Source organism: Glycine soja, chromosome 15 (genome assembly GCF_004193775.1).
Source record: "Glycine soja cultivar W05 chromosome 15, ASM419377v2, whole genome shotgun sequence".
NCBI lineage: Eukaryota > Viridiplantae > Streptophyta > Magnoliopsida > Fabales > Fabaceae > Glycine > Glycine soja.
In genome coordinates, this window is record NC_041016.1 from 51,573,981 (window position 1) to 51,593,335 (window position 19,355).

The 19,355-nt window shown below is 31.3% G+C and overlaps 1 protein-coding gene across 1 annotated transcript; it reads right to left on the reverse strand.

Moving 5' to 3' along the window:
• Window positions 1–12,540: 12,540 nt before the first annotated feature.
• LOC114386310 (polygalacturonase-like) lies at window positions 12,541–17,484 on the reverse strand. Its single transcript, XM_028346276.1, has 9 exons — window positions 17,171–17,484; window positions 16,946–17,071; window positions 16,671–16,838; window positions 16,255–16,275; window positions 15,717–15,924; window positions 15,548–15,629; window positions 15,202–15,310; window positions 13,386–13,502; window positions 12,541–13,002 (listed from the first exon to the last, which is right to left on the reverse strand). Exons 1-9 carry the CDS (start codon window positions 17,423–17,425, stop codon window positions 12,769–12,771), a joined length of 1,320 nt encoding a protein of 439 aa, XP_028202077.1. The 5' UTR covers window positions 17,426–17,484; the 3' UTR covers window positions 12,541–12,768.
• Between the last annotated feature and the right edge of the window lie 1,871 nt (window positions 17,485–19,355).

Below are 19,355 nucleotides of genomic sequence, written 5' to 3' on the forward strand. Positions count from 1 at the left end.
TGACAATTAAAAAAAACCTAACATGATGACAAGTAATTTTGAAGAACCAAATTGAGAGTACTAATTAAATATCTTTAGTTCTTAACTTTCTTTAAATTCTTAACCTTCTCTCATATCTTTAGTTCAAATTAAATATACGTCAGTCAGACACTAAGCTAAACCTAAATTTTATATTGAAGTTCCTGACTTCCTGTACAATGATACCAAAAGTCTTCTAGAGCTCTCTTAGTGAGGAATCTAACATTTCAAAGAAAATGTTTGACCCACATATCTATGACGACCAGAATGTAGGAATGACCAAAATTTCATTTGGATCCAACTTACCAGGTCAACAACTTTGACAGCTGCTTTATCATATCTTGCCTTGATCTCCTCTGCCAATGCCTGTAATTAAAAATATATTAAAAAGACTCAGTAATTATATAAAACTGGCACATAACTGCCTGTAGATTTAAAGTTGTAGCTGTCCCAAGGGTAACCATTTCAAGCATTATGGAAAAGGGAAAGTTAGTATCATCCTCACATAAAGTATATTCGCATAAGCTGGCAATTATTTTCAAGCTAAATTTAGAATATTCACAATAACCCAACTATGAAGACATGCTACATTAGTGGGAACAACAAGCCTAGAAAGAGGCACGAAAGTTCAGGCTATGCTTCACCCAAAAAAGGCATTAGGAGTAGGAAAAGTAGAAAACCAAAACACTAGTGTTGGACTATATATTTTGAACTAATCTGTCACATTGATTAACAACTCAAGCATCAATCCATGGTAAAAAAAAAATACCAAAATTTTCAATTTACAAAACCCTAAAATATCGACTGAGAACAGTCCCAATAACAGACACTTTTAAAGCTTTTGACTACTTTACCATATCCAATATCACAGTGAGTAAATTGCGGAACCTTTTTGGATTTTTCATAGGTACTAGTATCAATAAGAAAGTCACGCGAAGCATCTCAAGCAACTAGAGAGGCTCTGTTACTTGATCCCCGTAGGCAGGCCTTTTGACTATCACAATGAACTATTGTTTTCAAATTGACATTAACAACATAATCATTCCTCATTCCTTGACATTTCAAATAGCAACAAGAAAACATCAAACAAATAGTATCACTTATCACTATCATAACCTAGGGTTAACCAAGTCATGGCACAAGTCAAAATTACGATATCTTCTTCCTTCACCAAACTCAAATTCGCAATTATTATACTTCACACAAATCATTTTCTTCTTCTAATTGAAAGATCCAGAACATGAGTTACTAACCTGGGGAGGAAACAATTTTTCTTTAGAGCGAATTATCCTGATGCTTGTATGATTGTCTATTTGTATCACACTAAACACAATTCTGCATCAAAATCTGATTCACACTAAACTACTTCCTCCAAACCTGAATTCGCCAAAATAAATAAACAAATGTTAATCTAAAGGGACATAAAAGTCTAACTTAGGAACAATGAATTGAATCAAACAAGTGTTGAACGTTGAAATTGCAGAGATAGATACCTGGCAGAGAATGTGAAAAGCAATGAGGAAGAGAGAGACCCTTGCAAAGAAAGATACCAAACAATTGTGAACCCTAGCAGAGGACAAGAGTGATCTATATGAATAAAGTCATTTTTCCTTAGTAAGGAACAAAATTCAATTTGCTGCATCAGGAATTGTAGCAAGTGATAAAGAATTAGGGCGAGTTACGTATGTTGTTGTATCTTTGGAGTCTTGTATGTGAAAGGCTGACGCAGAATCGGAACGGTGAGCAAACAGAAGACGGAGGTGGCGGCGAGCAGAGAACAAAAGGTGCGAGACTGCGATAAAAGGGTAGCGAGTCTGGTTCAGGGTTTTGAAATTCTGATTTCAACTTTCAAATTAAAAAATAGTTTTACTAAGAAAAATACCTTTTCAAAAAACAAAATAATAATATACAATATGAGAATTGCAGGAAGTAATTCGAGAGTGCAGAAAGCAAGATGCTTTAGGCGTACGCGTGGGGGAAGCATTAATTACGCTAGGATTGTCTTCTTACGCTGCAACACAAATAATCTAAATTAATCCATAAAAATAATGTTAATCTAAATTAAAATTTAATACTACTAATTAATATATTTTATCTTTAAAATTTTGAACAATTATTAACTAAAAGTTAATTTAAATTGAATGATTATTTTTTGAGATTGGGTATTTACTAAAAAAAACAAGAGACTAGTATTCAAATTCAAATAGTCTTAAAGAGTTTTACCTACACCAAAAATCGTAGGTATAAGACTTTTGAGGTTATACCTACACCAACCAATTATAGGCACAGATTTTGTGAAGTTTTATCTACATCACGTAGTTGTAGGTATAAGTTTTTTAAAATTTTGCCACACTGTGCTTTTGTAGGTAGTAATTCTTTTGAGTTTTATCTACACTAATCAACCATAGGCACAAGTTTTTTGGAGTTTTACATACACAACATAGTTGTAGGTAGAAGTATTTTTTTAGTTTTAATGAATTTGCTTACACCAAATAATGGTTGGTACAAGTGGTTGAGTTTTACCTACATTAGTCAGTTATAGGTAAAAGTATTTTTGAGATTTACCTACACTAGTTTATGTCTGTAGCAAAAAAGCGTCTGTAAGCATAGGTTATTTTTCTTGTAGTAGCTGAAAAGTGGAGCAACATTGGGGAGCACCTTGCAATCAGCTTCATGCCTTCATGTTGCTTTCTTCCAAAACGAGATATTGTTGGCTAACTGCTTTAATATGGTTTTTGGTGTAAGGTTATCAATAGTACATCTCGTCACTAGGGCCATTGAGTGTCCATACTTAATTACTTGGATTGTATTTTCCCTGTTCACTTAGATGTTTATGAAGGACCTTTAGAAAAGTACATTATAAAAGGATTTGCATATATTATTACTGCTAAAAAAATGAAAGTAAACACTCTTAATTTGTGGATCTTATTTGTTTATTCATTCTCGATGACAAATTTTTATTCTAACATTGCCCCGAGTTAGGCGATCGACTTCTGTAAATTGTTGTATAGTATTTGACTTTGAGAATAATCTAACATTGGAATAGGATGCTGTTGCTAAAATGACTTATATGATCAATGCAGGCAGGATCCATAAGAAAAACCGAAATTTTTATGAACTAACCTTGGTAAAGCCACATGCATGAATACTCCAGTGTAAATTGAATAAAGGCTACGATTCTTGGAAGTGGTCGACTTACATTTTGTTGAGGTCAATAAGTGGCTTCTATTGCATATTCATTGATTGCTAAGATCCTTAAATTCATTATCCCATGTACATACAAGGTTCACTGGCTAAACTTGCACATTGTCTTCAGCTGTTGAGACTGGTCAATTTCATCTTGACATTTGCTGTATAGTTTACTTATACTTTTTTTTTTCATATGCAAACCGTGAATTTTTAGAATTAATAATTCAATTGTATACCTGTTCTTCCTTTAAATGCCAAATTAATGGGAGGGGGAGAGAAAGGGGGTACAAATTCTGAATATTGAATGGCTAAGTAATTTGAACTTCATAACATTTGGCATTAATGAGTGCCCTGGGGTTTACTCTTGAGCCCCTTCTCAAACAACACAATCCATATGCTCTCAATTTTTTGCTGAAACTTTTGTTGCACCTCTATGGTTGGGGGAGACAATGCTGTCCAGGGAGGACACACAAAAGAGTAAGTAAAAGGAAGATATAACCTAGCTCTCCATCACCCTTACATTAGTCTCGAATTGACTGTCCTACTTCTAAAGTGTGAAATTTTGTTCAAAGCATATCTCTGCAAGCATGTTTGATTTCATGACAATTGTATGTATCCTCCACTCCTTTAACTAAAGCCCTTTGCAACTCAAACACCTCATAATGAAACTTCTAAATTTGCTATACTAGTTAGTCATTTGTGATGTGAAATTGTTTAGAGCACGTACTATATTCAATATACTCAATCTTTCCTGTAAATTAAATGAGTAGGAAAATATTTTAAAATTATTGCAATATTGCAACTAAAAAAGACAAAGCAAACAACCTAGTTAACAAACTTTATTGAACAGAACTAGCAAATAGATTGAAAGGAAAAAATATTGTTTCTCTGTAGGATTACAAAGACAATAAAAGAAGCTGATTTCTCATCAGTGTTTTGACCTACCATGTTTACAAGTTACGCGGCAAGTTTAGCGGAAGTGCATAACCAAAACCTAAAATTAAATAGTTCATAAAATAGATGATCTGTGCATTTTCCTGATTCAAATGAAATCTCGAGAAGGAAAGTCCCCTGTAGACGCATGAAAGGGCTACGTAAACGTGCAATGACAGTTTATTTTTAAATGAGAAGTGTTAGTAACATTTTTTAGTTTTTAATATACTCTTTCATATATTTATTTTAGTTTTTAATATACTCTTTTATATATATATATATATATATATATATATATATATATATTCTTTTTTATTAGTTTAAATATATTGAAAATTATAAAATTAAAAAAGAGAGTCATATAATAATGAAGTGTGTAACAAAGGCTTTAGAAATATTGTTTGAGGTGTTTTTGTTCTTTTTATTTTCAACCATACAACTTCCACCGAATGCAAGAATAAAAGAATATTAATTATACGAAACTAATCTTATGTCTTTCTACTTTAATTTGATGCTTAGGGTTTCATGATTTTTTTTTAATTCCGGGAATATTATTCTTGTAATGGGAATGTTATTCCTAAATATTTTATAAAAAAATATTGTTCGTGGAAATATTTTTTAATATATTTTTGGTTGATATTATTTTTTTAGAAATATATATTATAATTACTTAAATATCTTTCTTGTTAAAGTTTGTTAAAAAGTTACAAGGTGTCTGAAGTAGGACGTAACAACCCACGTTAAAGTACCAAAAAATAGTGCAACTTTACTACAAAAAACATATACGCGCATAAGGTCACCACTACCCCCCTTATTTTTTTTTCTTTTTTTAATAACGTCCACCAAAGAAATAAAACTTTTCATAGCTACACAAATCAACCCGTTAAAACAAACTTGTTGGCATTTATCCCCTGAGCTATAAGCCACTAGAGTTTGTCCTGTACCAATTTTTTCCAAAACATTTGGGTATATTAAGTTCATCCACTCCCAACAGAAGATAGTTCATATCCTTATTTTAGGCAAAAAACTTTTATTTATAAACAACACATGATATGCACAAGAGATGCCAAAAATTGGAAAAACATGTAGGAAGGGTACACATATGTTCCGCTCTTTGCATAACACAGGCAATTCCAAAATACATTCCCAATGACAGGAACAATTCAGTAATTCCCCAACCACATATAACATGGAAAGATACTCACCAAGGAGCATTGAGAGGGAATTAAATTGGCGATAAGGTGAATGAAATTGGCACAGCATGCAGGAATAAAATTTGTGAAAAAGAAAAAAAATTATATTGCTTAACATGAAGGAGCATTGAGAGGGTAGTGTAATAACAAGGAGGGTTTATCTGAATTTTTACTCCCGAAAAGAAACTTTCGTCACATGAAAATATTTTTTTTTTATTCTCTCCAAGAATATTTGTTGAACATGAGATTAAATATTTGTTAAACATAAGATTATGTCTTTTACAACAATAAAATATACTCAAAATTAATTATTTTATTATTTCATAACAATCGTGATATTAATTTATTTACTAATGTAATCCCAGGACTAAATTTTTTTTTTATCCGTAAATAAACGGTCACTTAATTCATTTAACTTGGATTAAGTCGAGAAATATATATTTTATATCCAAAACAGTCTCGGCACGTGAGTCTAAATATGGGTCAATGTCTAAGCCTATTGTCCAATCCAGCTTTGGGAGACTACATGATAGTTCTTTTTAGCTCCCTTTAATCTTTCTTACAAGGTGAAATTCACATTCATTAGTGTCTAGAACTGAACTTTTAGTTTAGTTTTTATTTATTTGTTATTGAAGTAAAGTATTTATTAATTTTATTGATGATTAATTTTTGTTAAAAAATATATTTAACCACTTTAGTGAGATTTCTTTTTATAATTATATTTTTTCATGCACAAGGGTTAAACTTGAAATCTTACTTAAATAATCTGAATCTAGTTTTATTCGAATCAACTTGTTGGTTGATCATGAACTCAAGTTAGGTCTAAAATAAAATAAAAAATCGAATTTATTTTATGCTGGAAAATGTAATTAAGCTTAATTCAATATAAAACTCAAAATATGTTCATCAAGATCAATCAATAAAGCATATAAGAGTATCTACAATGCATTTTTGTTTAAATAGATTACTTATCTTAAATTTGTGAGTCTCAAACCCCACATAGATGTAAGAATTGTACACAAAAGATCACTTTTTTTTATAATCACTTTAATTAGGATTTTTGCCTCCTTAGTGGGACCCCGAGGTTCCCAACAAGCTCTAGCCCTTTGACCTGACAATGATACTAATCTTTGGTTTGGAATTTAATCATATTTAAAGTTTTTGATCCCTCTCCAAGGATGTATTTTAGAGGATCAAACACAAGTTCTTTCTCACAAACTTTGAGTGTATTTTCAACTGAATTATAGTTATTGGCACTACTAAAAAATAGGCTTTCAACATCGGTTGTTTTCAACTTTTAGCATCAGTTTTTGACTGATGTTGAAACTATCGACGTTAACATTATCAAATCATTTTTAAAAAAAAAAACTGATGTTAACATATACTACATGAAATCGTTTATTACCAAAACTGATGTCATATAGTAAGAAATATATATAAAAAAAAAGCAAAAACTGTAAAACAGTTTTGATCAAAACCGATGTTTTATGGTGTATAACAATATCCGTTCTAAAAAACCCGATGTTAAATTGGATATTCTGAAACGCTTTTTACATCAGGTTTGAAAAAACTGATGTAGAAAGTGCATTTACGACATCAATTTTTGGCAAAATCAATATTGTAAGGACACTTTCTACATCGATTTTAAACCAACCGATATTGTTTTATGTAAATTTTTTAAATATTTTATCTGTTTTACAATAAACCAACTAGAATTAATTTATAAAAAATATATTAATTTTAAATTAAAATATTTAAAAATATTATTTTCATTACAATATCACATTAGTTACACTCTCATAATATTAATCTAGAAACAAATTTAAATGATAATTATCAAACTGTAAGGTATAACATATTAGAAAGACCTCAAAATTGAAAATTGACAAATAACCTATGAGACATAACAACTATTCTCTTTCATTCAAAATATACATTGTTCAAGGTTATTCACTCATAAGGATAAAAAAAATTATAAAATAGTATCAATAACAATACACATTTGACTAACTTATCTTCATTAAAAATACAAATAGTATTATCACTTCATTAATATTTCTTTTTATCATTCTCCAAAAAGAAAATTAAAGGATAAAACTAAAAATTTCTATATTTATAGGGAGTAAAAACATATTTAACCTAACCTTTATTTTCTATATTTATATCCTAAGAGAACCCTTTATGTATAGAAGACTTAAACAAAAGAATAAAAACATAATTTTTGGATGTGTTTTCTTTTAATTGAACTTTTAAAAATTGCTTCATTATATAATGGAAGGGAGAAAAACAACATGAAATGCCTAAAGTGAAACTCATTACTACTTACCTAACATTATCAAGCTCAAAATAATGAGGATTTGCACAAAATCTAAAGGCAAACCAGCAGCTATCTGAAAAGCAAGTAAAAGTTAAGCAAATTATTTAGAAAAATAAGAACGAAAATATAAGAACCAAGCTAATGAAATGAACTCGACTCAACAAATTATCTAGCTCCTTTATTGGCTCAGCCATTCTTGAGAGATCCTTTGAAGCCAAATTTTGCAAATATTGATGAAAAGGCCCATAAATCAAATTACGAACTAGTGATTAAATTCCAGAAAATTTCTTGTATTACACTAGTTTAGAATTTTTTATTTTAAATAACATAAAGAAAAATATGCATATTTGACAATAATGACCAAGAGAAACTTAAATAGCACGATCCAGGGAGCAACAATAAATTAAAAGTTCACATTTTAACATATTGATCCCTTTATTTAAAGGGTAGAAAACAAGATATTTTTCTTTCAGCTTTTCATTCATTATTAATTTAATGAAAAATATTTGAAATTTACATAATATTATGTTTGATAACTTAAGAATCAATTGCAAAACAAGTTTAATTAATTTATGAAAATTCAGATTATAATATATAAAAAAACAAAAAATATGAAAACAATTAGATTATAATATATATATATAAATAAATTAACATTTTTAATTTAAATTAAAAATGAGGAGAGAATGACACATTGAGTTTAGGTAGTAATCAAAATATAAAATATACGTGCGTTAGAGTCTATTAACTTAAGAATGAAAAATTCTTTTATATTATATATGAAAGCTAAACTAATACCGTACATAGAGTTTATTAACTTGAGAATGGAAAATTGGATGTGACCTCCAAAAATTGCTTGAATCTTTTTTAACACAAGAAAATGCCATAGAACATTTTTCAAGCCCCAACAACAATACCAGTTAACATTAATTGCAAATGAATGGTTCAGTTGAGTTTGAGGTTAATTAAGGATATAAACGTGGTAGCTTTCTTGTGAGAGATAATTGAAACTGGGAAGAAAGCTAAGGCCCATTCCTGTATACGCTTAGTTTCCTATTTCAGAAGCACATTACGGCAAGTTTTGTAGGTCACGGCTAATATGTTAGTATGTTACTTCTATTTTCAACCCCCAATAGCACACGCAAATCCCATTCCCTTAGGTCCAAAACAATCTATCTTCTTACCTTGTTTCATCGCTTTTCAGAAACGCCTCTGCCTCAACCAAAATTATTGCCGCCAACTTCCCCATTTTATTCTACCAATCTCATCCCTTCTTTTCATGGACGCAGGCATATGGTTCACTCCTATCGTGCTGAAACAATAACTAAGAAAACGCTTTTTGTTTTTGTTTTGTACATCAAGAATGTATCAATTTTTGCTGTTCTCTTTAATTTTGGAAAGTATATGTTCTCATATACTATGTCAATTACTGACGTTTTATTGACTAACTGTTCTAGGTAAATATAAACCTTACACATTATGAACATGCGACATGCAACCTAACACATGACAAACTATAAATCATGAAGATTTTGATGATGTAAAAAAGATCAAGCCTTGGATAATGAGCGTCATCATCAAAAAGGGAGAGAATGTGGATCATGCATTGTTTTGATGATGTCAAAAAGAAATCACTTGATTGTCATCATCAAAAAGGGGGAGAATGTGAATGCATGTATACATGATTTTGATGATGCCAAAGATAAGCGCTTCTCAAGTTTGATTCAAGTCAAGAATTCAAAAATTCAGAAAATAACTCCCAAAAGTCACAACTCTTCAGAAAATAACTCCTGAGAGTCACATCTGTTCAAGAGATTTTTGAATGGTCATCAAAGGCCTATAAATAAGTGACTTGGGACACAAAATGTAAGAGAGAGATATTCCAAGAGAACTTCATTGCCAAATGCTCTCTCAAAAGAAACTTTTGGGCAAACACTTGCAAATCCATTAAGAGTTTCTCCATGAACTTCAATTGTAAGGGAATGAGGATCAAGGATTCTTGAACACAAGGGATAGGTTGTCCCTATATGGTTTAGACTTTGTAAACGGATTTTTACAAAGGGAGTGAAAAATCTCAAGTGGGTTGCTTGAGTACTAAACGTAGGCACAGACTTTACCGAACCAGTATAAAACTGTGTTTACATTCTCTCTTTCCTTATCTCATTTATTTTGTTGCAATCAATTTTGTCTTGCATGTTTAAATAACATTATTAAATTGATTGTTGTTTCTTCTGCATTCTAAGTCTATCCCTCTTAAGTTATTGAAGTCACTGGTCTAACACAAACGACTTAAAGATTATAAATCTGTATAAATTCAAGCAACCAACTGAAGCAAGAGGCACCCTAGTGGCCAATCGACTTTGGGCAAGCTTGATGTAACCTTTAGAATAAGATATTTGATTCAAATACTTATGATAAGTCACGTGACTGATAACACTACGAAGGTAAACACTATAATTAGACATTATGTAATCACAAAAAAGAGACACAACATAACTCAATACTACGAGACGTCAAAGATCTCTTTCTCTAAACTCTCTCTAACTTCTCTCTCTGGTTCTCTCCTTTTCTCTCAACCTACTTCACATTGCACAAGCCAAATCACACTCTGTGCCTTACATCATAACAATGACATTGTTTGTGCGAAATGTTGATTCTCTAGTATGAAAGGATCAATAGTTTGTGGATCTTTGTTATGATGAGCATGGGAAACAGAAAAGCTTTAGTAGCAGTAACACACTCTTCACCTGTGACAAAAACCACAACCTCTCCAAGGATGGAGGAGAACATAGCGTTCAAAAAACTGGTCGCAGATCAACGAACAAAAAAGGATGTTGAACAAAATGAACATTTGAAGGTAGTACAAGATGAAGGAAACTCGTTGGTGAAGATAAAACATACAAAAAACGAGTTGAGCATATCAAAATCACAAATTCCATCGAAGTCTAGAAAGAGAGAATCTCCAATCACTATTGCCACAAATGTGGAGGAAGAGGTGGATTATGTTGAAGTTATCCCTTTCAACATACCGTTTTCAAAACACTTAGTGGAGCTCTAGATCCCAAAACAATTTATACAACCTTCGGCTATGGAATTGTATGACAGATAGTTCGATCCGAACGATCACTTGTTGGCATTCAAGTCGGCATTGTCGTACAAAGTAGCTCCAACCTCAATAATGTGATGCACATTCCTGCTGCCGCTAAAATCTACAATGCTAAAGTGGTTTCAATCTCTTTCGTAGAGATCCATCGATTCATGACTAGCTTTTAGGGGGAAATTTAGGTCTACCTTTGCAACTTTAGTAAAGAAAGTCCAAAGACAAAGGTCAACCTAAAACTAATTTGAAAGGCCAGAGGAACCGCTCAGAGGATACATCTCATGATTTAATAAAGAAGCAAGAGCTGTGGACAACCTACCGCCAGGAGTTGTACTGATGTTGTCTAAGGACAGTGTGAGGGAAGGATCTCCTTTCTTCATATCCATTTCAAAAACACCACTTAAAACCTTGGAGGAGCTCTTGATAAAAGCGAAAAAGTACATCAAGTATGAAAATGTCCTAGAGACTGAAAAATTAAAAATGGCCAAAAATCATAATGCAAAAATAGGCACGACGCAGGCAAAAAGTGACAAACTGTTTAAGTTGGATGACAAATCGACTTACAAAGTCAGGTCGAAATACAACGAGTACACTTTCTTGGATGTGTCTCAAGGAAGAATATTGAATGAAATCATGAATGAGGCATTGATGTTGGTCTTAATGTTCTTGAACCATTGAAGGCTGGAAATGGCGGAAAAGATTAGTCAAAATATTGCTGCTATCATTGAGCAACTAGACATGACACTGATGATTACTTTTAGTTTAAAAATGTTTTCAAAATCCTCATTTGCCCAGGGAATATTGGATAGATATGTGCAAGGATGGGGAGGTAACTTCAGACCTTGATATGATCGGTCACCTCACGATGAGCAACGCGAAAGGTCAAAAAATCCTTATTGGCACCAAAGAAGAGGATGTTCTAGAGAACAATCTCTAAGGTTTTGGCATAGGACACCAGAGAGAGTAGTGGAAAATCATGTGCAAACTGTACATTGTGATGGATCCGAGTTGAGGCACAAGTTGAATTCTCTAGAGAGAAGGCCAAATTCTCCTCAACAAAAGCACGAGGTGATATATGTCATAGCAAGAGGGTTCACCGGCAAGAGTCCTTCAAACAATGCTCGAAAAAGACATGCAAGAAAATCTTAACCGCCACACATGATGGAAGAAATTATGAGTCGGTTAAAAGAAAACCTCTACCATAGAATTTTGACGAAAAAGACACAAACATATCGATTGTTCCAAATCATGATGATCCCTACTAGTGAAAGTTTTCATAGACAACAAGTCCTCCTTCAAGCAGGATCTTTCCTGTTACAGATTTAGCTAGTCCTCCTTTTGTTTGCCTGGGTTTGGTTCTGCCCCCATGGCCTCTTATCTATTTTTCGTTATTTTAATGGAATCGGGTGGTGCTGTTTGTGGGTTGTTGTAGTACTGCCAATGTAGTTGGGATGATTGCAACTTCTTTGTCTCAGCTCAACCCCTTTTTGCTAAATAAAAAAATATTCTTGCTTTTAGGAAAGTGGGGTTTTTGCTGACTTTGTAATTTCATTTTTTGCACTTCTTGTGCGCATCAATGAATTTATAGTTCTGACAAAAAAACTCGTCAGAGATCATCACAAATTCCTTGATTTAGTGATTATGATTTGGTTTATGTTTCGGCAATACCCAAGAAAATTATTACTGTATTTTGAGCATCGCTTTCATCTCTGTTTTATGCCTACTTTTCCACAGCATTTTACTTCTTTCCCCCTCGGGCCCTCCATTAACTGCAAAGCAAACATGGGAACTAAAAGCAACACGAAATGTTTAAAATTCACTAAAACGAAATATTAAATATTACAATGATGCTTTCAATTACTTTTGGACTGCCATGTAAATGCCTTTGTGCCTAGCTAGCTAGTTCCGAAAAAAAAAAAAAAACTGATTTGGTATATATTATTATTATTTACAATTCTAATAACTTTACCCTACTGACATATCGTAATAACATTTATATATATTTTTTCCTTTTTTGATCAAGTAGAGCATGGAGGAAAAAACTTTCCCCGATGGACATATCTAACATTTTCACATGTAGCAATGGTGCTACTACCACCACCACCATGGTCTTCTGGTGTTAAAATCACATCTTGCAAGTATATTCCTTTGCATGGAACAGTTTTGCTGCAGTCAAACTTGATTGCCACTTCTGAAGCACTTGTTCCTCTGATGTTTTGGTATACAATGTTGCTCAATTTCACTGCTGAGTCCTGACATTTGACCAAAATGGTTGTCATCACGACAATTTTATTCAGTACTATAAATTATAATCCGATTTAAATACTTTTTAGTTCTTAAAATTTAACATCTTTTTTATTTTTCCTCCTTATAATTTTTTTTTATTTTTGTCAAATTATGTTAATTTTATTTTTTGTCCTTAAAATAATTAGTATTTTTTTCATTGTTAAAAGTATTATCTGAACCATTTTAAGAATAAAAAAATAAAATAAATATAATTTGCAAGGATTAAAACTAATTTTTTTCAAGGATAAAAATAAAAAAAAGTTTAAATTGTAAGAAATAAAAAAGTGTTTGTGCCTTATAACAATATAAACAATTTCTATCTTTGTAGATTGAGAGCTTTAGAAGTCACCTTCTCATGGCATGGCTTGTCCTGGTCACAGTAGTTTTGATCAACAATTATGGGATTCGTCACATTTCGCATTGTTATATTCACAAATTTTACATTTTTCGCATAGCCAGAACCTCCCTGCAGTGTTGTGATAGAAAGAAAAATATGTAAGACACCAAAATTAAATTAAAAGAAAAACATTTTTCATTGTAACTAATTATTATTTTGTTGTATATTATGAAGAATCTCTCAATTGTTTTGTTATATTACTTTGAAAGTCCCTTTAATTTTTTTTATATATAAGTCAATATAATTTGATATTTTTAATTTACTATTTTTTAATTTGTCCTTCCTCATTAGCCAGTGATTATTAAAATTCTGTTAAACTAGATGGAGCTATTTGAAATTTAAGATAAACTGATGATCTATTTGACAGATCACAATTGGTCAATAAATCCATATACTACAATAAGTTTTCAAGAAAGTCCTTATAGTATAACGTTAATCACCCGTTAACAAGGAGTGATTTTCCTCCTCAAAACAAAGTAAGGAACTATTTATTTGGATATGGAATGCAATTGATGGCTATATATATGCAGTTCGTCATATTCCTCGGAAGGATTCTGTGATATTTATGCAGATATTTTCACGAATTTGATCAGCAAAAGGGTCATTAATTGGTTCAGAGAATGGTGTTATATGCTCTGGTCAAATTGTTTACCAAGAATATGAGATTTTGATGTATTAACTATAAAATTGTTTGCTTGGTAGGCCACTTTTGTGGTTTTACTCAAGTTATTGATTGTTAATAAAAATTATACTTTAGCCTTTTAGAAAAAAGTGAGGAATGATATATAAATTGAAAAAAAAAAACTTTTAAACCATATAAGGATGAAGAATTCAATGAAATTATATAAAACCGTCATGCAAAATAACCTTACGCACCATCAATGTAAGAAAGAACCGCTTATATGAAGCATAAAATCATAAATTATATTCAATGCTTTAATTTAAGCATTACACCATATAAAATGTTTCTCTTTTCTGGCATTATAGACCATAAAGAACTTTCCCACAGTAATTGTCATCCCATTCCACAAAACACAAATGAAAAAAAAAAAAAAACGGTTGGTTGGAATTAGTTAAGAGGAAGGATATAAGAAAGTTGAAGTACAAAAATTTTCAAATAAAAAGCTGTTGACTTGTGGGAAGAAGGTTAGGAATTGGTGGACTGTATAAAGTTGCCGAACCCAGTTAGTTGAAAATATTGCAGGTCAATGTTTGGTCAGTTAGAACTTAGAGCTGATAATAACCAACCATAAAAAAAAAAAGAAAAACATGAAACATCCCCTGGTAGCAGAAAAGTAAGCTAACTAAGTGGTGGAATTTATGAAATGGATGTAACTCAATTGTTAACATATATTGAGTTTGTGAGAAAAAATTTAAATTTGTGACTAAATTTTAAATCAAAAGATTAATTTCATATATGATCGGCTTTATAATCGAAAACTAATGAGAATATCTTGAATTCCACCAAAAAACCTAAATGTCATAATTAAGGTGGTTAGAAAAAAAAAGTAATGGAATTTGCAAACCTTGGGTGCACTATTGCTCCATGTATCCAATTACCAATAACATTGGTCAACTTCCTAACGCACTAGTCTTATTGAGCCTAAAATTTGGCAATGTGTGATCATTACTCATTAGCTCTTAATTGACGTCAAGATTTATCAATTTTTTCTTGAAGGTCTTGTTTGAACTTTGTAACTTCAAAATTAATAGAACTTAGTAACACCAATTGTGCTGTTTAGAAGCAAAGTCAAACACAATTAATTACCTGCCAAGTCTTTATTCTAACTCCATTAGTCGTTCCTGTAAAGGTGGCTCTGTTCACTAACACGTTGGACACTTGAGCTTTAGAGTCACCAGCTCCTAAACTTCCAATGCTGCAACATAATAAAACATCAACAATCAATGTAAAATTGACTAAATTTAATTTCTATATTAATATAATGTTAATGTAACTATTATAAAAAAACATCAAACTTAACATTCATAACAATATATAATTATATGACATTTGTCGTTGCATATACGCTTTACCTATTCACCAACATACTTTTTATTTTACTTGTGCCAATCTAATTTTTTTATTTTAACATGTTTGCGGTATAATTACAAACCTGATTCCATGCCCTGGTCCACACTTGACATCTATGGCTCGTACATTTTGGGACCCACTTACTATGGAAATACAGTCATCACCTTCATTAAAAACAGTGAGAAAAGCAAATTAGAAAATTTAAAATTCAAGTGATTTTTTTCTAATTTTGTGTTGTTTTTGGTTTTCACCTGTCCCAATGATACTATTGCTTATGAGAATATTTCGTGTCTCTGTGACGTGAATTCCATCAGTGTTGGGGCTGTTCCCCGGTGCTCTCACGATCAAATTCGAAGCTGTAACATTGTTGCATTTTTGAAACCTTATATGCATTTGCTGTGCATTTTTGAACCTCAGGTTTGTCACTCTCAAGTTGTTGCATTGATAGAAAGTCACAGCCTATGCAACAATTTTTTTTTTCCAGAAATTAAAGAAAAAAAATAGTCAGTATAGAAAATTCTATGAAGTAGGGACACCTCAGTCTCTTGTCGTGTCCGGTGTCGACACGACACTGACACCGACACCGACACGATACCGACGCTTGTGTCCGGGTTGAATTTGATGTATTTGACAGGTGTTCACGTGTCTGTGTCCGTGTCGTGTCCGATGTCCGATGTCCGTGTCAGTGTCGGTGCTTCATAAATAAAAATAGAGCACTGTGCATCAACGTGTAAGATTGTTATTGTACTACAATGAAACATCATGTTATGAAGAAGAAAATTAACTTACAGTTGGCGCAGGTTTGCATGGCTGTGAAACAAAAGGAGAGTAAAGAAATCATGGTCAGTATCGAAAATCACAAAAACAAAAAGTTGGAATAAAAAAAAATGAGAACAAAAATATAGATATAGAATAATTAAATATTGGTTCATTAAAATTCAAACTTCTGAATTGAATAATAATAATAAATGGTTATCCAAATATCTAATATTCATTGATTTATATGAGAATATAAATCTAATGAATGTGACTCGGTTGACAATAGTACAAGATGAATTATTTGGGACAATCTAGGCTCAATTGACGAAAGTTTATAGCATTGGAGAGCTAAAACCTATAATTGTGGTGGTTATAAAAAATAATGTAAACGACAATGTGAATGGAGCAGGAATTTGAGTCAATTAGAGTCAAATTGAATAACTTACAAGGTTTTCATTCCTTTTGCAAGAGTTTTCCCACCATTTTCTCCCATTGCCATTGATAGTGCCACCCCCATCAACTCTGAGATTTGTGACATTTTCAAACTTAATCCAGTGTAGTCTATCATTTTGGTATGTTGACATTTTAGGCCATGCTTTGATTGTTCCATAGACCTAATTAACATGATGAAAGCAAATTGTGGGTAAAATAAAATCAGCTAATCTCTGACTAATTTCTAACCAATTTCTAACTAGTCATTGGTTGAAAATGTTGATCTCACCCTGAAGGCAGTATTGGTTAGGCAAGGTCCTGAAAAAGTTATTGGCTTTAAGTGATATATCTTTTCTTCAGGAACTACAAGAATTCCCCCTGTAGAACATGCCTCATCCCATGCCTTCTCAAATGCCTAACAAAAAGAAAAGGAAAATTAAGTGAGAGATTTATAAATTATAACTGAATAGAATTAAATATCATTAATAATCATGTTAAACTGTACGTTAATTACCTCAGTGTCATCTCTTCCATCACTAGCTTTGGCTCCATAGTCATCAATATTAATCCTTCTTTGAGATCTTGTAGATGGGGTAGATCCATAAGCCCTTGTCATGATACCAAAATGTTCATTATTTGGCTTCATGGAGTAACGTTGATAATTAGTAAGATGATATGTGTCCTCTAGGAAAGAGCCAAAACAAACCCCAAATGAGACAAACATGGTGATGAAAAATGGAAGAGCTACACTTTGTGGAGACATTCTCATATGTTTTCACTTTACGGCCGGCAATAAAACAAACTGAATGAAAGGGAGAAAAAGTTGTAAGGATGGTAGAAAGATATGTGGTAAATGCCAAAGGAAGAGTTATGTATTTATAGGGAAGTTAGAACTGATTTTCTAGAGAGAGAAAAATTTATTGTAAGATAGAAGCAATGTGTCCTTAGAGGATGCTAGAGACTGAGACGAAACCAATACTGGGGTGTTACCAGAATTTGGATTGAATGCATTTTTCTTAAAGAAAAATCAAATCTTAGTTAGTTATTTTTCGGGTGCTTTATGCTTGTTTACCAACAATCAAACATTTTGTGCTGCACATTGCTATTCATCAAGTATGTTCAGATTGGCTGCTAAGACCAGATTAGCAAGCAATATTAAATTTATTGTTGTCAAATACGAAAAAATTAGTAAGTTATTGAATATTCCGCATCTATAATATGGTAAGAAAAAAAAAAAGATGTACAGGATACCCTGCTTGCTCCCCCGGAAAATCTGATTTTTTTCTTGTTTTTTTTTTTTTCCCACAAAACAAAAGAAAAAGGGTCAAATTGGATAACATCCAATTCAGTCATTCATTTATTCAGATCGAAAATTGACCAAAAAATGGTGGAGATTAAGAAAATAATAAATAAATTCAAGAGATTTGTTTAGTATTTTTTTCCTATTCAGTATTCAACAACATTCATATTATAAATTCCAGATCTCTGTTTTTTTGACAAAAAAAATTCCAAATCTCTTATTGTACTTGCTTTCCTTTTTATATTTTAAAAAATTATCACTTTTATTTGTAACGAATTTTTTTTATCACTTTCTAAGCTTAAAAAATAAAATATGATATAGTAATGTTTTTAAAATCTTATGCCTCTGGCTATATAACCGAAAACAAAAATATAAGTGACATAAAGTTTAGTTTAAACTATTACAAGTATTATAAAATTTGATATTTTAATCATTTATCAATATACTATTGGATGATGATATGAAAAAAATATTTTGGAAATGATATCAAATATTAAATAGGAACTCAAGTACTGAGACAAAAAAGATAGCAACTCAAGAAGGGTGAGTTCAAACTATTTATTGAGTGGAACTGGAAAAAAAGAGAGAGAGAGACCATAATCCAAGATTTTTTATTATATTTTTTGGACTGCGTAATCTTAGATTTTTGTTGTCTTGTATCATAGATAGTTGACATTGGTCCAAAAAAAATCGAACACAAACTTTTTTATTATTTTAGGTGTAAACATAATAAATAATAAAATCTTATATGACTATGTTAACTCAGCCCGTAGATTATTTAATCCAAGAATTTAAATATACTAACAAATATTTTTTACATTGTACAGATATAAATAATTAAAAATAAAACACAAGAAATTAAAAGACTCTAATCCGAGATTGGAACTCAAGAAGGGTGAATTCAAACTATTTCCTGAGTCGAACTAAAAAAAAGACCCTAATCCGATTTTTTTTTTCTTTTTTGAATTTCCTAATCCGGGAATTTAAATATACTAATGTCAATAGCTTTCTAACTGCAAGTTTCCCTATTTTGTCTTTAAAAAAATATTCTGCATTGTGTACATGTTAAAAATACAAATAAAATACAAGAAATTGAAAATATTTAATGAAAAATAAATATTCAAAGTTCTATTTTAAAAAAATAAAATTGGTTTAATTAATATAATATTATTTTAGTGATGAGTTGTAAAACTCACTATAATAAATGTTAATTGGAATTTTAAAATTAATTAAAATTATTAAATAAACCTAAATATCTTTTAACCAAAAAGAAAAAAAGGTATGATTTTTATTAAATATAAAGGTTTATCAGACATATTTAACAAAGAAACACAGACATGTATGTGCCTGCATAAGCGAGGAAATATGTATAGCAATTATTTCCCTTCTAAGAATAAGA

Coding starts and splice junctions, on each gene's coding strand:
- LOC114386310 (XM_028346276.1), bottom strand. CDS start 17,425: ATGAGAATGTCTCCACAAAGTGTAGCTCTTCCATTTTTCATCACCATG. Junction 17,072..17,170: donor ATGGAAGAGATGACACTGAG/GTAATTAACGTA, acceptor TCTTTTTGTTAG/GCATTTGAGAAGGCATGGGA. Junction 16,276..16,670: donor GCAAAAGGAATGAAAACCTT/GTAAGTTATTCA, acceptor TTTGTTTCACAG/CCATGCAAACCTGCGCCAAC.